General features: G+C 43.4%; 1 protein-coding gene across 1 annotated transcript in view; it reads right to left on the bottom strand.

The window, feature by feature from the left end:
• Positions 1 to 1,436: 1,436 nt before the first annotated feature.
• Positions 1,437 to 17,002, bottom strand: part of LOC126987765 (hepatitis A virus cellular receptor 1-like) — a 55,696-nt gene continuing 40,130 nt past the window's right edge. Inside the window, exons 2-6 of the mRNA XM_050845070.1 lie at positions 9,529 to 9,585; positions 7,015 to 7,211; positions 6,419 to 6,568; positions 4,803 to 5,048; positions 1,437 to 2,586 (exon numbers count right to left, since the gene is read on the bottom strand). Coding sequence (XP_050701027.1) covers positions 2,440 to 2,586; positions 4,803 to 5,048; positions 6,419 to 6,568; positions 7,015 to 7,203 — 732 coding nt within the window. The 5' untranslated portion in view covers positions 7,204 to 7,211; positions 9,529 to 9,585 and the 3' untranslated portion in view covers positions 1,437 to 2,439. The remainder of the gene's footprint in view (positions 2,587 to 4,802; positions 5,049 to 6,418; positions 6,569 to 7,014; positions 7,212 to 9,528; positions 9,586 to 17,002) is intronic.

Below are 17,002 nucleotides of genomic sequence, written 5' to 3'. Positions count from 1 at the left end.
CCTATAATATTACACTAAGAATATAACCCTTGTTCCTTAACCCTATAATATTACACTAAGAATATGACCCTTGTTCCTTAATCCTATAATATTACACATTTGCCAACGGGCCCAACACATGCACCAAACTTTACAATTACATTTGCCCCACAGTCCAACACACCTATAATCATTTTCGTTGCACACACACACACACACACACACACACACACACACACACACACACACACACACACACACACACACACCATATTCGATTTTCCAGTAGCCAACCTCTTCCCTGCGTCACAAAACACCTGTCCGCCAGCACAACGTCCCCACACGGCTGCCCCCAATCCGTTTACCTCTCTTTTACACTTTCAGACCGAACCATCAGGGAAAAAGATATATCGACGGCGCTGCGATACCGTTTAAAGCTTTCCACTTCGGACAAGGGGAATCTATCTATCTATCTATCTATCCTTTCCTCTCTCTGTTGTAGACGAAAAAAAGTATACGAGTTTTTCAGGAGAGTTTACAGAGAAGAGAAGCAGCAGGTGGCACACACATGTATCTTTTCATGTACTTTTTTTTTTGTGTGTGTGTTGTTTCACTCACATACACACTCCGCCTCTCGTATACATGTTGAGCTTTTATGTCTGGGTAGAATTAAAAAAAAAAAAGCTAAAATATACAGCGTCAGGGACCAGCAAGAGTCGTATGTTTGTTTGCTCCCTCTCCTCTTTGTTGTTGTTGTTGTTGTTGTTGTTGTTGGTTGTGTTGTGTTCCTATTTTGCATGCAGGTGATAAATTAATCGCCGCCCTAAATACAGGTGTAATGTATACCCCCAGGACATTTTTTTATTTATTTTTCATTCTTGCCGTTTATTCTCTCTCTCTCTCTCTCTCTCTCTCTCTCTCTCTCTCTCTCTCTCTCGTCTTTTCACACTACAACTTGTTTTATATTGCACCCCCTTTACATTATTAATAACCTCTCTCTCTCTCTCTCTCTCTCTCTCTCTCTCTCTCTCTCTCTCTCTCTTGCAGCCGTTAAACAAATCACTGGTTATTTTGTCTATCTCATTCTTCAGTCCACTTCGTTACATATTCATTATAACGGTACATTTCATTATATTCCCTATTCACCATTGTGGCCGGCTTTGCATCACCGTATTGAGCAATGTCACACCGAGTTACCAGAGTTCCCGTCGGGGAGGAAGGCTGTAACTTGGAGAGGAACCAGCTAACGGCTCTCCAGGGACTTCTCTCCTCCTTCCCTCCGCTACGGAAAGGTCACGGTCAGCCAGAGGAAGAGGGTTGTTACACCTCAGCCTCGTGTCGTCAGAAGGAAGGGTCAGTGACATGGTTTCCCGGGTGTTTGAATAAAAGGTATGAAGGTGGATTGTCCGGTAAGAGTGATAACAATGGCAAAATGATGAGACTTCATTAAACTCTTCGTTTACAGGGCAAGTGACACCAATCTACAGAGATACCAATATAGATAGATAGAAAAATAGATAATAAGATAGATAGATACAGCAAGGGAGACAACTCAAGGTCAAAAACGTAGAAGAGGAACATACAGGATATACAGATAGATAGATAGATTGACAGATAGATAGATAGACAGACTGATAGATAGATAGATAGATACAGAGTGACAAACAGGTTGAAAACAGTGACTGAAAGACGGACAGAAACAACAGACAGAAATGTGTGGGAGGACAAAAAACATTATGAAACAACACAATATACGTGAATATTGAATAAGACAAGTTACGCAAGGGGCGAGGCGTTACGTAAGTTATTCATCCTATCACCGACAAGGCCGAGGGTAGGAAGAGTCAGGCTGCAGGCAAGGGCGGACGTGACGCAAAACCTCACCAATCAGACACAGGGGCAGAGAGGTTTTTTTTTCTCCCTATTAACCCGTCCGCTGCGATTGGCACGGATTTCGCCTTCACTGATAACCTGGTAACATATGCTCCCAGGTCTTTCTGTGCCTCTGCGGTGGGTAGTGGAGTGTTTCCCATGTGGTATTGGTATGCTGGATTTCCCCTCCCAAGATGCATGACCTCACATTTTTCTTCACTAAATTGGAGCAGCCACTTTTTGTTCCATTCCTGTAACTTGGTAATGTCTTCTTGTAGGAAATTCGCATCCAAGGGGTTAAGTGCCCAAGGAGAGGAGGAAGAGGAGGAGGAGGTGGAGGAAGGGGGAAGAGGAGGAAGAGGATAAGGTAGAGAAGGAAAAGTAAGTTAGGAGAAAGAGTAGATATGAAGATGAAAAACAAAAAGCATAAAAAAAGAAGAGGAGGAGAAAGAGGAAGAGGAGGAGATGGAGGGGAGGATGAGTGCCGGTGACGAAGAATAGAGGAAACAAGATAAAAAGAGGAGGAGCAACACCCTATCCACACTCCAGGGCAGACGAAGGCGGTGCAGCAGTCAACCTCAATCACCCTCAGCCCCAGTAGCAGGAGAGGGCGTGGCGGGTGCTGGTGACGGAGACCACGACCCACGCCTGATCGTAGCTCGTCTCCGTCAGTGTGTGCGTCACCTCATAGCGGCTCGTCTTGGTCTCCGTCACATACTCGTTGGAGGTGTTGGTCTGTGAGGGGATGACAGGTTAAGCGTTGGTCTGTGAGGTTGGTCTGTAAGGTTAGATATATTCGTCTGTAAAGGGGAAGACAGGGTGAAAGTGTTGGTCTGTAAAGAGGAAGACAGTTACTATAGGTCTAGACTCAGAAAATTCGTATATGCTGCCTTACTAATGAGACTTTCTATACAATAAAGTGAGGTCATTTTTTGTTGATTTTTACCATAAGGTGCTGGCTATCATGTGTTTGGAGATACCGTAAACTTAACGTTACCTAACAACCTAACCTAACAAAACCCCAAACAGTTACTATAGGTTTTAACTCAGAAAATTCATATATGCTTCCTTACTATAGAGACTTTCTACACAACAAAGTGAAGTCATTCTTTGTTGATTTATACCATTAGGTACTGGCTATCATGTGTTTGAAAATACTCTAACCTAACCTTATAAAATCCCAAACAGTTACTTATATTGACTCAGAAAATTCATATGTGCTTCCTTACTAATGAGACTTTCTATACATCAAAGTGAAGACAGGTTGAAAGTGTTGCTCTGTGAAGGGAAGACAGGTTGGATGTGTTGGTCTGTAAAAAGGAGGACAAGTTGAAAGTGTCCGTCTGGGAAGGGAAAACAGGTTGGAAGCTTTGGTCTGTTAAAGGAAGGGGAAGACATATTAGAGGTGTTTGTCTGTGAGATTAGTGATGTGGTCTGTAAAGAGGACATGTGGCGGTGTTGATCTGTAATAAGGAAAACAGGTTGGAAGCTTTGGTCTGTTAAAGGAAAGGGAAGACATATTAGAGGTCTTTGGGCCGTATTTTTAAACATTTCGTCGCCTATGTTCACCTATTTGACAAGGCTTTCCTAGGAGTTTGGGGCCTTTCCATGAGTAGTTTTATGACCCTGGTGGTAGGTTGACCCTTCTTCTGTACCGTGAACCTAAAGAAACACTCAATAGAACCCGATTGATGCCCTCTTTGACCTTTATAAATAGTTGATGTGAGAAGCGAAAGTGTCTTTAAATATCGGCCTTTGTCTGTGAGGTTAGTGGTGTTGGTCTGTAAAGAGGACAGGTTAGCGGTAATGTGTAATGAGGAAAACAGGTTGGCGTGTCGGTCTGTGAGGGGAGAGCAGAGAACAAAGCCGGGCAACAGGAGGGTGTTTAATCCCCTTTAAGTTGCGGCGGCGCGTGAACACCTGTGCCTCACCTGCCCGCCCATGACGCCGCGGCCCAGCACGATATATTGCACGACAACACCTTTCAATTAAACGTTTTAGTGCACGAAAAGATCACACACAAAAAGTATTAGCTAGTAAACGGCAAAACCAATCAAAAACTACTGCCTATGGTTCTTTTCGTTTATACTGAAATAAGATAAAAAATAAAATAAACATGTAATCATATGTGAAATAATGCATGCTTTTCGACAACCTCCTTTCCCCAGTGACGCCAGAAAATGAGCACAGTTCCTGGAGGCATTGCAGGGACAGAGGGTCACACAAAAGTAATAATGAAACAAGAAGAGATAAACGAGGGAGTAAAATGACGGGATATTGAAAGGAAATGAGTGAGAGGCTTGAGGGGACGATAGGAAGGACGAGAAAGAGGTAGAGAGGGAAGGAGAGACCGGCTGGGAGGGAAGGCCAGGAGGGAAGCACTTCTGATACTCAAGAACAAGAGGAATATAATGGGAGAGAGGGAGAAGAGAGAGGAGAGAGAGAGAGAGAGAGAGAGAGAGAGAGAGAGAGAGAGAGAGAGAGAGAGAGAGAGAGAGAGAGAGAGAGAGAGAGAGAGAGAGAGAGAGTGTGAGAGAGAGAGAGAGAGAGAGAGAGAGAGAGAGAGAGAGAGAGAGAGAGAGAGAGAGAGAGAGAAGCGCTTGTATGAATATGATGGAGGAGGAAGGAGGAGGAAATGAAAGGGCCGGAAGAAAGGGGAAAAATATGTGAGAAAAGAGAAACGGGGTCAGATAGAAAGATAGAGAGGGGGACAGACACAGAGAGGCAGAGCAAAGAGCAACCGTGTGAAAGTGATAAAGAAGGAGGAAGAGGGAGGAAATGGAATATATAGAATGGAAGAAAAGGGAAAAATAAGGAAGGGGGAGAGAAAAGCCGTGTCTGAAATGGATGAAAGAGGAAATATGAACACATGGAGAGACGTAGATAGATAGATAGATAATGAGAGAGAGAGAAGGAAAGAGAGATATGAAGAGAGAGCAACACATCCTTACCTGAGTGACACTGACGAGCTCCTGTACGGTTAACCAAGACGTGGAGGTGACAGTGATGTTCTCCGTGACGGTCTCGGTGAGGGAGGAGTACTCGGCGTGCGTGCGTGTGTGGGTGACGAAGGCCGAGTCCACCAGCACCTCCGTCACGAAAAGCGAGGTCGTGGAGGTGTCGAACTGGGTCACGCCGAGCACCTCCACGACGGTCACGTACTTGGTCGAGGTCGCGAACTTGGTGCTCAGGTCGACCTTGGAAGTATGCATAATAGATATTTATTCTTCGTTGTAGGTTAGTAGAGAAAAGGTGACGTGCAAGTTAACCCGGTAGCAGCGGGGATCATGTTTCTTAATGGTCCCTCAAAGCGAGAAAAATGATAAAAAAATCATCACTCACACAAACCATTTCATAATATATATCAATTGTTCCCTGCTAGTTTGTTGAGTTATTCATAGGAAGTACTTGCTGACCTCACGTGCTACTGGACAGCAAGTTGGCCAGGTAAGCCGTTTGTGTGTGCATGCACCTTAGACACAAACGTAAATTCATGCATTTGTTACGAGTTTTATACGTAAATTCATGCATTTGTTACGAGTTTTATATGTAAATTCATGCATTTGTTACGAGTTTTATACGTAAATTCATGCATTTGGTACGAGTTTTATACAAAATTCATGCATTTGTTACGAGTTTTATACTAAATTCATGCATTTGTTACGAGTTTTATACGTAAATTCATGCATTTGTTACGAGTTTTATACGTAAATTCATGCATTTGTTACGAGTTTTATACGTAAATTCATGCATTTGTTACGAGTTTTATACGTAAATTCATGCATTTGTTACGAGTTTTATACGTAAATTCATGCATTTGGTACGAGTTTTATACTAAATTCATGCATTTGGTACGAGTTTTATACTAAATTCATGCATTTGGTACGAGTTTTATACTAAATTCATGCATTTGGTACGAGTTTTATACTAAATTCATGCATTTGGTACGAGTTTCGCGTTGCTATTCTTAACAAAAATGCCGAACTTTGCTGCGCGTCATCTGTTATGAATATGAAAGTCTCGTCGTTCAGTCACAATGTAAACAAATCATGCATGGCTAAAATGCTCACTTCCGGCATATATCCAGAGCAGTGACATCAAGTATATAAATGAGTCCCCTAATAACAGAGTGTACCAAGCGCCTTTCCATGTGTGGCACTCGGTACACAATGTTACTAAGTGCCTCAAATAAAGTCAAGCCGTACAAAGTAACATGCATACACAAGTCAGGCAGATTCAAGGTCATGCGACTGCTGCCTCATCATGCTTCAGTCTCCACGCGGTCAAGACAAGTGACTCATGGCGCGCTGCAGGTTTTGTAAGACATGAAGAAGGAAAACTGAACCGCAGATCGTGACGTAACGTGGACACTGGTCAGGCAAGAAAGGTTCAAGGTCATGCATCAGCTGAGTGGTCTTGCGTCACTCCTCAGGCGGTTAAAGGTCAAGGAGTTACAACATAATGAAAGTTCAGTGAAGGTGACGTAACATGCACGGACACGTCATACAGGTTCAAGGCCATGCGGGAGTTGATTGGGCGAGCTTCAGGCTCCCGACAGGTGACTCACGGCATACTCCAGCGGGAGCGTGGAGGTGACAGTGAGGGTGGCGGTGGAGGGCCTAAGGACGGTGCTGCTCAGGAAGGCGGTGACGGTGGTGTGCACTGCCGAGGTCACCGTGTGGAAGGTCACCGAGGGCACCATGCGCGTGTTAGTCACCTGCGGGCCAGCGCGGGTCATAGGTCATGTGGTTCAGTTGACGGAAGAGGGAAGAGAAATAGTGTTGGGCTATCCATTTACATTAATTTTCTTCTAACAAAGAGTGACTCAGGTGAAAGCTATTATGTGTGTCTTTTATATGTTGATTATAACTGGAGAAGTTTTGGTGAAAAAATATTAAAGAGAGTCTCGCTCTTAAGTAAACTTTGCTACAAAGACACACTCCTTTGATGTAAGCCCTGCAACAGGCGGCTGCCTTTCAGGTTTTACAATAGCCAAAAAAGTATCTTACGCCTTGAAAAGTCGACACTCTTTGGCGTGAGAGGAGGAGACATGTGACTTCCATTTTAGGCGGGCAACCTGGAAGCCGTCCATTAAGATTACCCTCACCGCGTCTCCTCAGGGACCCGAGCTTGATAGGCCGAGGAGGGACAGGCGCTGCTCACCTCAAGCCAGACGGTGGTGGGGCCGCACAGGCGCCGGGCCTGCACGAATGAGTGGGGCTGCGGCAGGGACGCGAGCACGGGCAAGGGCGGGGAGGAGGGCAGCAGGGCGGGGGGCTGGGGGCGCGGCGAGGGCTGCTCCTCATGGTAGCTGCCGTGGCTCCGGCCCGTCACCGCCAGGGCCAGGCACATCACCAACACTGACGGGCGGCGACGAAGGAACAGCGGCGAAGAAATATTGCGCGAGGTGAAAAGTGGACATGAAACGGGGCAGAAAAATATACCTAAGATGACGAGATTAATTTTAATAGTAACAAATTATAAATGAAATGCTGCTGCTGATGATGATGAAAATAATCATAACAAAAATAATAATAATAATAATGATAATAATAATAATAATAATAATAATAATAATAATAATAATAACATATTATTATTACTGCTATTCATGATAACAATATAATAACAGTATCAGCTGCAAAAATAGAATAACAAAAAACAATAGTAATAACAATAATGAGGCAACGATAACAACCGCTACATTATTATATATTTCCAAGTAATAATAATAATAATAATAATAATAATAATAATAATAATAATAATAATAATAATAATAATAATAATAATGATAATAATAATAATAAAGAACAACAAAGACACAGAAGACCCGCCGCCCAGCCTCCCCAATAACAACACAACAATCCGAGACAAACTTCTGCAAACTTCTCCGAACCACTCCAGTAAGACCGACCAGCGCCGACACCCAATATGTTTCCACTCTGCACCTCACTCCCCTTCCCCCCCTCCTCTCTCTCTCTCTCTCTCTCTCTCTCTCTCTCTCTCTCTCTCTCTCTCTCTCTCTCTCTCTCTCTCTCTCTCTCTCTCTCTCTCTCTCTCTCTCTCTCTCTCTCTCTCTCTCTCTCTTCGTCTTTCTTCGTTATTTATCCTCCTCCTCTTTTACGTTTCCAGTCGCAAGAAAACACAATCGACACCGCACTCCATTTCTCTCCTCCTCCTCCTCCTCCTCCTCCTCCTCCTCCTCCTCCTCCTACACCACCTCCTCCTCCAAATACTCCACCAACACACGCACTTACGTAAGATTGCAGCCATGGCGAATATACTCCACAACGCCACTGACTAAGGATCCTGCCTCTCCACACGGCATAAACAGACTGACCCCGTGACCCCAACGAATCACGATACCTCAGCCCTCCGCCTTCACTCTTGTGCCTTCTGTGCCTCCGCCATGCCACTCTGCCTCTCACCCTGACCAGTTCTGACCAGCCGAGGAGCGCCAAACATTAGCCCGCCCATCGGAAGCCCCTGGGAAGCCGCCGCCGTCAAGAAGGGATGCCCAAACGAAGATGTAGAGTCCCGCATATATTTGCTTGGTCCCTGAGGTGCTTAAGCGGTAATGGAGGAGTGGTGGAGATGAGGCTGGGAGGAGAGAACGAATAGAGGAGACGAGGAAGGGAAGGGGTAAGGAATGGAGGGAGGGAGGGAGCGAGGAAGAGATAGATAGATAGATAGATAGATAGATAAAACGATAGAGGTACACCACACGCCATACCAGAAAGAAACAAACCAACAAACACACACGTAGACAGACAGACATACAGACATACAGAAAGACAGACAGACGAACAAAATGAAACAAAAACAAACGGGTATAAACACAGACCTACACACAGATAGACGAAGATACAGACAGACAGACACACAGTTATTATAGTATCATTTACCAGGCTAAGTGGATATGCCAAGGTCGTGAGTGGCGGGATGGGGCGGGATGGTATTAATCACCGGCAATTAAGGCTGAACCCGCGGTGTTTGAATCTCCGCGATAATACTCCGAGAATTGAGTTGTGATTATGGAACAGTCGACGAGATGAGATCACTTGGATGGCCCTAATTATATACGATATGTAATCACGATATAATTAGAGACAGAGAGTAAGATAGATAGACAGACAGACAGACGGAGAGCTATAAGGCACAGAGAGGAAGACAGACAGACAGACAGAAAGGCAGAGATGAAGATAGACAGAGAAGATACACACACACACACACACACACACACACACACACACACACACACACACACACACACACGAGAGGATTAATTTTTATTCCCTTATCTTGAGAGCCTTGAATTCCCGCTCCAGTAATCGTTTTTTTCGTTCCCCGGGTAAATCTCGCGAGTTTTATGTGGTAGTCCTTGACCTTGAGATTCATAACCACGAGTCGATATTTTGGTGTAAACATTTCAGTCTGTCTTCAAACGGACTGCTTCTCTCACATCGTCACGGCGCAAGTTATTAGAAGATTGCGGTTAAAGAAATAATTACATACTAGTTAAAGCCGCCCATATAAATGATACCAATGATTATTTTTCTTGGCTTTAACTTTGGGAAGAACGTTACTTCACAATGTCGCCGTAACACAGTAAATAAAGAAGGAAAGTTGACGTTAGAGATGAAATACTTAATGGTTATATAAGATTGTACTTACGGATTGATGACTTGTCCTTCGCATCAGCCTTGAGAAGAACTTGCTCCTTAGATGACACTGTAAAGAATAAAAAAAAGTATAAATAAACGGAAAACGTGCTGATATATGGAAAATACAAAGTTACTAAAAGAAGAATTTGCTCCTTAGATGTCAGTGCAAAAAATAAAATAAAAGAAGAAAATAAATAAGCTGAAAACTTGTTGTAGTGAGGAATAGTATACAGTTACTAAGGGAAGAACTTGCTCCTTAGATGAGACTAAGAAGAATAAAAGAAAGAAAAAATATATATAAACGGGAAAATTGTTAGTAAGGAAAAATAGTTACTAAGGAAGGAAGGAGAGAAGGAAAGAAAACAATAAATAAGCGGGAAAATTGTTAGTAAGGAAAAATAGTTACTAAGGAAGGAAGGAGAGAAGGAAAGAAAACAATGAATAAGCGGGAAAATTGTAAGAGAGGAAAAATAGATACTAAGGAAGGAAGGAGAGAAGGAAAGAAAACAATGAATAAGCGGGAAAATTGTTAGAGAGGAAAAATAGTTACTAAGGAAGGAAGGAGAGAAGGAAAGGAAACAATGAATAAGCGGAAAAATTGTTAGAGAGGAAAAATACAGTTACTGAAGAAGGAAGGAGAGAAGGAAAGGAAACAATGAATAAGCGGGAAAATTGTGGGTAAGGAAAAATACAGTTACTGAAGAAGGAAGGAGAGAAGGAAAGAAAACTATGAATAAGCGGGAAAATTGTTAGAGAAGAAAAATAGTTACTAAAGAAGGAAAGAGAAGGAAAGGAAACAATGAATAAGCGGGAAAATTGTTAGAGAGGAAAAATAGTTACTAAAGAAGGAAAGAGAAGGAAAGAAAACTATGAATAAGCGGGAAAATTGTTAGTGAGGAAAAATAGTTACTAAGGAAGGAAGGAGAAGGAAAAGAAACAATGAATATGCGGAAAAATTGTTAGTGAGGAAAAATACAGTTACTGAAGAAGGAAGGAAAGAAGGAAAGAAAACAATGAATAAGCGGGAAAATTGTTAGAGAAGAAAAATAGTTACTAAAGAAGGAAAGAGAAGGAAAGGAAACAATGAATAAGCGGGAAAATTGTTAGAGAGGAAAAATAGTTACTAAAGAAGGAAAGAGAAGGAAAGGAAACAATGAATAAGCGGGAAAATTGTTAGAGAGGAAAAATAGTTACTAAAGAAGGAAAGAGAAGGAAAGAAAACTATGAATAAGCGGAAAAACTGCAAGGGAAAGAACTTGCTCCTTATGTGTCGCTGAGAAAGAAAAAAGAAAAAAAATATTAAGCGGGAAAATAGTTAATGAGGAAAAATACAGTGATGGTTGGGGACGATGCTAATAATTACACTATGCTATTTTTTGTTTGCTAGTTTGTTTCCTTCTATCCGAGCTATTTCCGGTCCCTCTCAACCCTCTCAACTCTTAGGGCCATATTTTTAAACATTTCTGCGCCCAAGAACACGTAATTTACTAGTCTTTCATGGGAGTTTAGGGCATTTCCAGGGGTACTTTTATAACCCTGGTGGTAGTCTGAGCCTTCTTCTGTACCGTGAACCTAAAAGAACACGTAATTGACTAGTCTTTCGTGGGAGTTTAGGGCATTTCCAGGGGTACTTTTATAACCCTGGTGGTAGTCTGAGCCTTCTTCTGTACCGTGAACCTAAAAGAACACTCATTGGAACTCGATTAACCTCCTTTTTGGCCTTTCGAAATAGTTGGTGTGAGGGGCGGGAGCATTTGACAATACCAACCTTACCCTCCACATTCCGCCGCGTTGCCATGCTGCCATACCACCGTCCGCTCTATAGACCATGACGACCTGTACCACAAAAAGAAACCAAAAAAAGTACAGGCCCCCAAAAAACATATCTGACACGGTATAGAGGATAAAAAAATGAGGTAAGAGAATCGGGACAAGTTTCCTCGTTTGAACTATATATGTGTTTTTGTTTTTATTCCTGAAGGGGTTGTTGTTTTTTCTTTTCTCTCCATTTCACGGAAGAGAGATCACACAACGGTGGAGGGAAGGGAGGAAAAAACTACGGTATGAGAGAATCGGGATCGAGTTTCCTTCTCGTCTGAGCTATATACTTTTTTATTGTGAGAGGGACGAGAGGGAGGAGGAGAGGAGGGGGGTGTTCTGTGCGTTCCATTTCGCGGTAGAGAGATACAAGATGAATATTATTGCGTAAGACTAAGTAAAAGTTTGTTATATAAGGTCGGTTCGTCGCCCGCACATAAGGAAAGTCATGTCTATGTTTTTTTGTCTTTTCTGAGGTGTTATTTTTTTTTACAGCAGTCAGTTCAAGTTATTAGATTTGTTCTTCTAAGCGGTTTTCTTTTCCTATACCCATTTCCCATTTCGCGGAAGGGAGATACAAGATGGTTATTATAGTGTAAGAGTTTGCTTGAGTTTGCCATACAAGGTCCGTCTATTGCCTACGGATGGGGAAAGTCTTCACTCATTAGTTTCTTCTGAGCGGTTATCTTTTCCTCCCCATTTCCCATTTCGCGGAAGGAAGAGGCAAAATATCGTCAACCTTATAAAACAATTGCCTGGGTCATTTTTCCGCGACTTCCAGGTTTTTGTTTACATCAGTTTTTCATCTAGTGACGCCCATTCTTGTATAGTTGCCTTCGTTATTCAGGGTTTGAGTGTCCTAGAATTGACCTTTTCATTCCTGCCTAAATCTGAAGCCAAATGAGATGATGACATTTTTTTTTTCTGATTTCCTGTAAAGTAGAAAATAATGACTTAGGCGGTTTCTTTACGAAGGTGACGATAGAGAATGTGAGAGTTTGCTATAATTCTGTTGGCTACACACGAGGGAGTCCTCTTGTTTTCTTTTTCTGAGGGTTTTTCTTGTTTTCCTTCCCTTTCCATTCCTCATTTCACGGAAGGGAGATGCAAAATAGTAACCAGGATGTGAGAGTTCGCTATATAAGGTCTGTCTATTGCCTACATATCGGGGAAGTCTTGTCACATTAGTTTCTCATTTCTGAGTGTGGTTTTTTTCCATTCCTCATTTACTAAACAGACCCTGAGAGTTTGCTATATAAGGTTATTCTATTGCCTACACACAAAGGAGTTCTCTTATTAGTTTTCTTTTTCCGAGCGGTATCGTTTTCCTACTCATTTCTCATTTCGCGGAAGGGAGATGCAGAATACTAAACAGAATATGTGCGTTTGCTATATAAGGTCAATCTTTGGCCTACACACAAGGTAAGTTCATTTTTCCTGAGTTGTTTTTCTCTTCCGTCCAATTTCTCATTTCGCGGAAGGGAGATGCAAAATACTAAACAGAATATGTGAGTTTGCTATATAAGGTCAATCTCTTGGCTACACACGAGGTAAGTTCATTTTTCCTGAGTTGTTTTTCTCTTCTCTCCAGTTTCTCATTTCGCTGAAGAGATAATCAAGACGGGTAACTGAATAAAAGTGTGTGTTATTTATAAGGACGATTCGCTGCTACACATTAGGAAAGTTTACCCTCAAATTACAGTGTTTTTACATTTACTAGATTAACGATGATGGACGACGCGAGTTCGAATCCCCACGCTACCACCTCGGATTTTTCAGTCACCGCCGAGTGGCTTAAAACTACCCACATGCTGTCCTGAAGACCACCCATCAACCCGGACTCTAGAGGAAACCGTCCAAGTGAATCAAGAACGAGTTCCAGGGGGCAGCATGAGCCAAGAGAAGATGGCGCCACTATAAACACTTGCCTGCGCTATGACGGGCTATAGGCGCAGACGTAAAAAAAAATAATAATAATAATAAATACCGAGAAGCCGAAAAAATCTAACGGATACTTTTCTTTTGCCATTAACTTATTCTTCTTTGCAGTCTACGAAGGAAAGTTAATTATGTTGTATTATGAACGTTAACCCAAATTAATACCTTCTAACTGTATACCATCAGCGGGGGTGTGAGAGAGAGAGAGAGAGAGAGAGAGAGAGAGAGACAGACAGACAGACAGACAGACAGACAGACAGACAGACAGACAGACAGACACACACACACACACACACACACACACACACACACACACACAGGGGAGAAAACTTATTTGCATGAAACACTTTTACCAATAACACCAGGTTGGCAAGTATCCCCTCCCGAAATTGACCTCTCTTTCGGCCACTTTTTTTGTTTCTTTTTTTTAGGAGCAGCGAGTAGCGGGCTTTTTTTTTCTATTATTGTTTCCTTATTTTGTGCCCTTGAGCTGTCTCCTTTGTTGTAAAAAAAAAAAAGTCAGGAGGTAAAAGCGTCGACACTACAATAGGAAAATGCTATCGTGTGTCATAGAAGAAACGACACACCACATTCCACTTCACTACCCTTCACTGCACGGCGTGGGACTACAACGATCCTTCACGTAGAGGCGAGGGAAGGCAAGGACGTTAGTTTTTTATTTTACTTTATTAAACTTCAAGAGACAAGGACACAAAGGAGGATATTGCCCGGGTTTGGAAAAAGAGGAGTTTGTTTTTCTTCTTTTAGCTAACTAATATAACCCTTACGAGACGCGAGATACATAGATAGAGTGAGTGAGTGAGTGAGTGAGTGACTGACCGACTGACTGACTGACTGACTGATTGATTGATTGATTGATTGATTGATTGATAGAGAGAGAGAGAGAGAGAGAGAGAGAGAGAGAGAGAGAGAGAGAGAGAGAGAGAGAGAGAGAGAGAGATAGGCGACAGGTGTATATGTGTAAAAATTGTATAATATGTATTCCTAGATATTGATAAGCAGAACTGCGAGGGAAGAAGGGACTTGTAGATGAGAATGGGGAGGAATAGGAATGACGGGAATGGAAGTAAAGGGAGAAAGAGAGGGAGGAGGGGAGATAGCGGTGGAGATACAGACAGGGGGGGGGGGGGGAGAGAAGTGGGATGCTGGGTGGATGGGAAAACAAGAACGGAGATTATGTGGAAGTGGAATAGAGTGCTTGCAGGAAAGGGAGGGAGGGGAAGTGGAGGAAGGAAAAGAAGTAAAGAGGGAGGAGGAGGGAGAGGGAAAGAAGGGAGAGGAGATAGGTGGAGAGGGAAGGAAGAGCGAGTAAAGGATTGTGTGGAGGAGGAGGGGAAGAAGAAGGAGGTGGAGGGAGAAAGTAGAGGGAGAGGGAAAGAAGGGAGGAGATAGGTGGAGAGGGAGTAAAGGATTGTGTGGGGGAGAGAAGGTGGAGGAAACATGGAAACATGGAAACGCAGGCAACAGAAAGCCTATTGGCTCATTACGAGGTTGCCCGCTTTGGTGATTTAATCTGCTCGACAGCCTGGGGCCTGGGGAGCAGATGAAAGCACCTCGACATTGAGGAGCAGATGAAAGCGCCTCGATATTGAGGAGCAGATGAAAGCAACTCAATATTCAGTTTACTCCCGACGCAGCGAAGTGACGGTCGATTCTATATTTGAAGGAGTTGATAGTATTCGCATTTACTACTTCTGAAGGAAGATTGTTCCAGTGACGGATGACTCGGTTTGAAAAGAAACTCCTTCCGATGTCTGTGTTACATCGACTAGACTGAATGGGTAAACCGTTATTTCTAGTTCTTAGGTTGGTTTGCAATTCAAAGAAATTGGAGTAATCGACGTTATTGAATTTTTAGATACTTGAAGACTTGAATCATATCTCCTCGTAGGCGTCTTTTCTCCAATGTAAAGAGATTGAGTCGCTTGAGTCGTTCCTCGTACGGTTGAGCCCTTAAGGTTGGTATCATTTTCGTGGCGCGTCGTTGAATCCTTTCCAGTAAATCAATGTCCTTTCTGTAATTAGGAGACCAGAACTGTACTGCATACTCGAGGTGCGGTCTTACCATGGAATTATACAAGGATAGCATCACGTCTGGCGTTTTACACTCGAAGTTCCTCGCTATGAACCCGAGCATAGTGTTGGCTTTGTTGTATGCTTTTTACAGTGATTCGCGTGTTTCAGGTCACTGCTGATAGTGACTCCAAGATCCTTTTCCTCCTGCATCGCTTGCAGAGGTCTCCCATTCATGATGTATGTGTGTTTACTATTTCTGGACCCAATGTGCATGACTTTGCATTTGTCAACATTAAAGGACATTTGCCATTTTTCCGACCATTCGATAATGTGATTGAGGTCTTTCTGAATGATTTCGCAGTCGGTCTTTGTGAGGGCCTTTCCCCCCACCTTAGTGTCATCAGCAAATTTCGATATTGTGGATTTCAGTCCTGATTCGAGGTCGTTGATATATATGATGAAGAGAATGGGTCCCAGCACTGACCCTTGAGGCACTCCACTAGTGACTGGAAGCCAATCGGAAGGCTGTCCGTTGAGTAGTACTCGTTGTTTTCTGTCGGTGAGCCAATCTCTTATCCACGCGATCAGATTGGCTCCAATGCCCGCCGAGTGCAGTTTTTTAAGGAGTCGCTCGTGCGGTACCTTGTCGAAGGCTTTCTGAAAGTCCAGGTATATAACATCACTGGGGATGTGGGCATCCCAGTTCTTATATATACCTTGGAAGAAGTCTAATAAATTCGTTAGGCAGGAGCGCTTGTTTCTGAAGCCATGCTGGGTGTCGGAGATTATTGCTGGGTGTCGGAGATAGAGGGAAGGGATCGGTGGGGTAAGAGATTCAGTGTTTTTCCTCTAATCCCTCGACCCTCTCCTCCCCCTTTCAGCTGTCCCCTCTTCCGCATGTTTCCTCTTCCTCCTCTTCCTCTTCCTCCCCTCAATCCCCTGTTCAGCCGTCCCCTCGTGGCCATCAATTCTCTTCCCCTCTTCCCTCCTTCCTATCCTTCTCCTATACATGGCTTTCATTTATTTTCTCTATTCTCCCTTCTCTCTCTCTCTCTCTCTCTCTCTCTCTCTCTCTCTCTCTCTCTCTCTCGTATCAGTCTTGTCTCCCCCCCCCCCTCTCTCTCCTCCGTATGTCTTCTCTCTCCCTCTTTCTCTCCCTTTCATCCTCTTCCAATCTCCCTTCCTCCTCTTTCGAAACTATCTTCTCCATCCCTTTCTCCTACCCATCGTTCTCATTCTCAGATCCTGGTCATCTATCCTCCTTCCCTCTCCCCTCCCCCTCACACAAGGCACAAACCCTTCTTCTCTCGCTCTTTGTTTCTCTATTTTCCTCCCAATCTTCTGCCCCGTCGACCACCACCATGGCACAAACACACGCGGTAACAAAGATATCTAGGTCCTATGCTGAAAGACTCCTGGATCGTGGCCACTGCGCTGACAAAACACATGACTGTCGGGTCTTGTCTCTGTCCGCATGACCCATATCTCTCTCTCTCTCTCTCTCTCTCTCTCTCTCTCTCTCTCTCTCTCTCTCTCTCTCTCTCTCTCTCTCTCTCTCTCTCTCTCTCTCTCTCTCTCTCTCTCTCTCTCTCTCTCTCTCTCACTACAATTCAATCCCGGACAACCAAACGACCTTCAGAGGCGGTTACACGTGTCCTCGTTCTCATTATCGTCGTTGGAGGCACACAAGA

Source organism: Eriocheir sinensis, chromosome 66 (genome assembly GCF_024679095.1).
Source record: "Eriocheir sinensis breed Jianghai 21 chromosome 66, ASM2467909v1, whole genome shotgun sequence".
In the NCBI taxonomy this organism is placed as follows: Eukaryota; Metazoa; Arthropoda; class Malacostraca; order Decapoda; family Varunidae; genus Eriocheir; species Eriocheir sinensis.
This window is presented reverse-complemented; position numbering and strand designations above follow the sequence as displayed.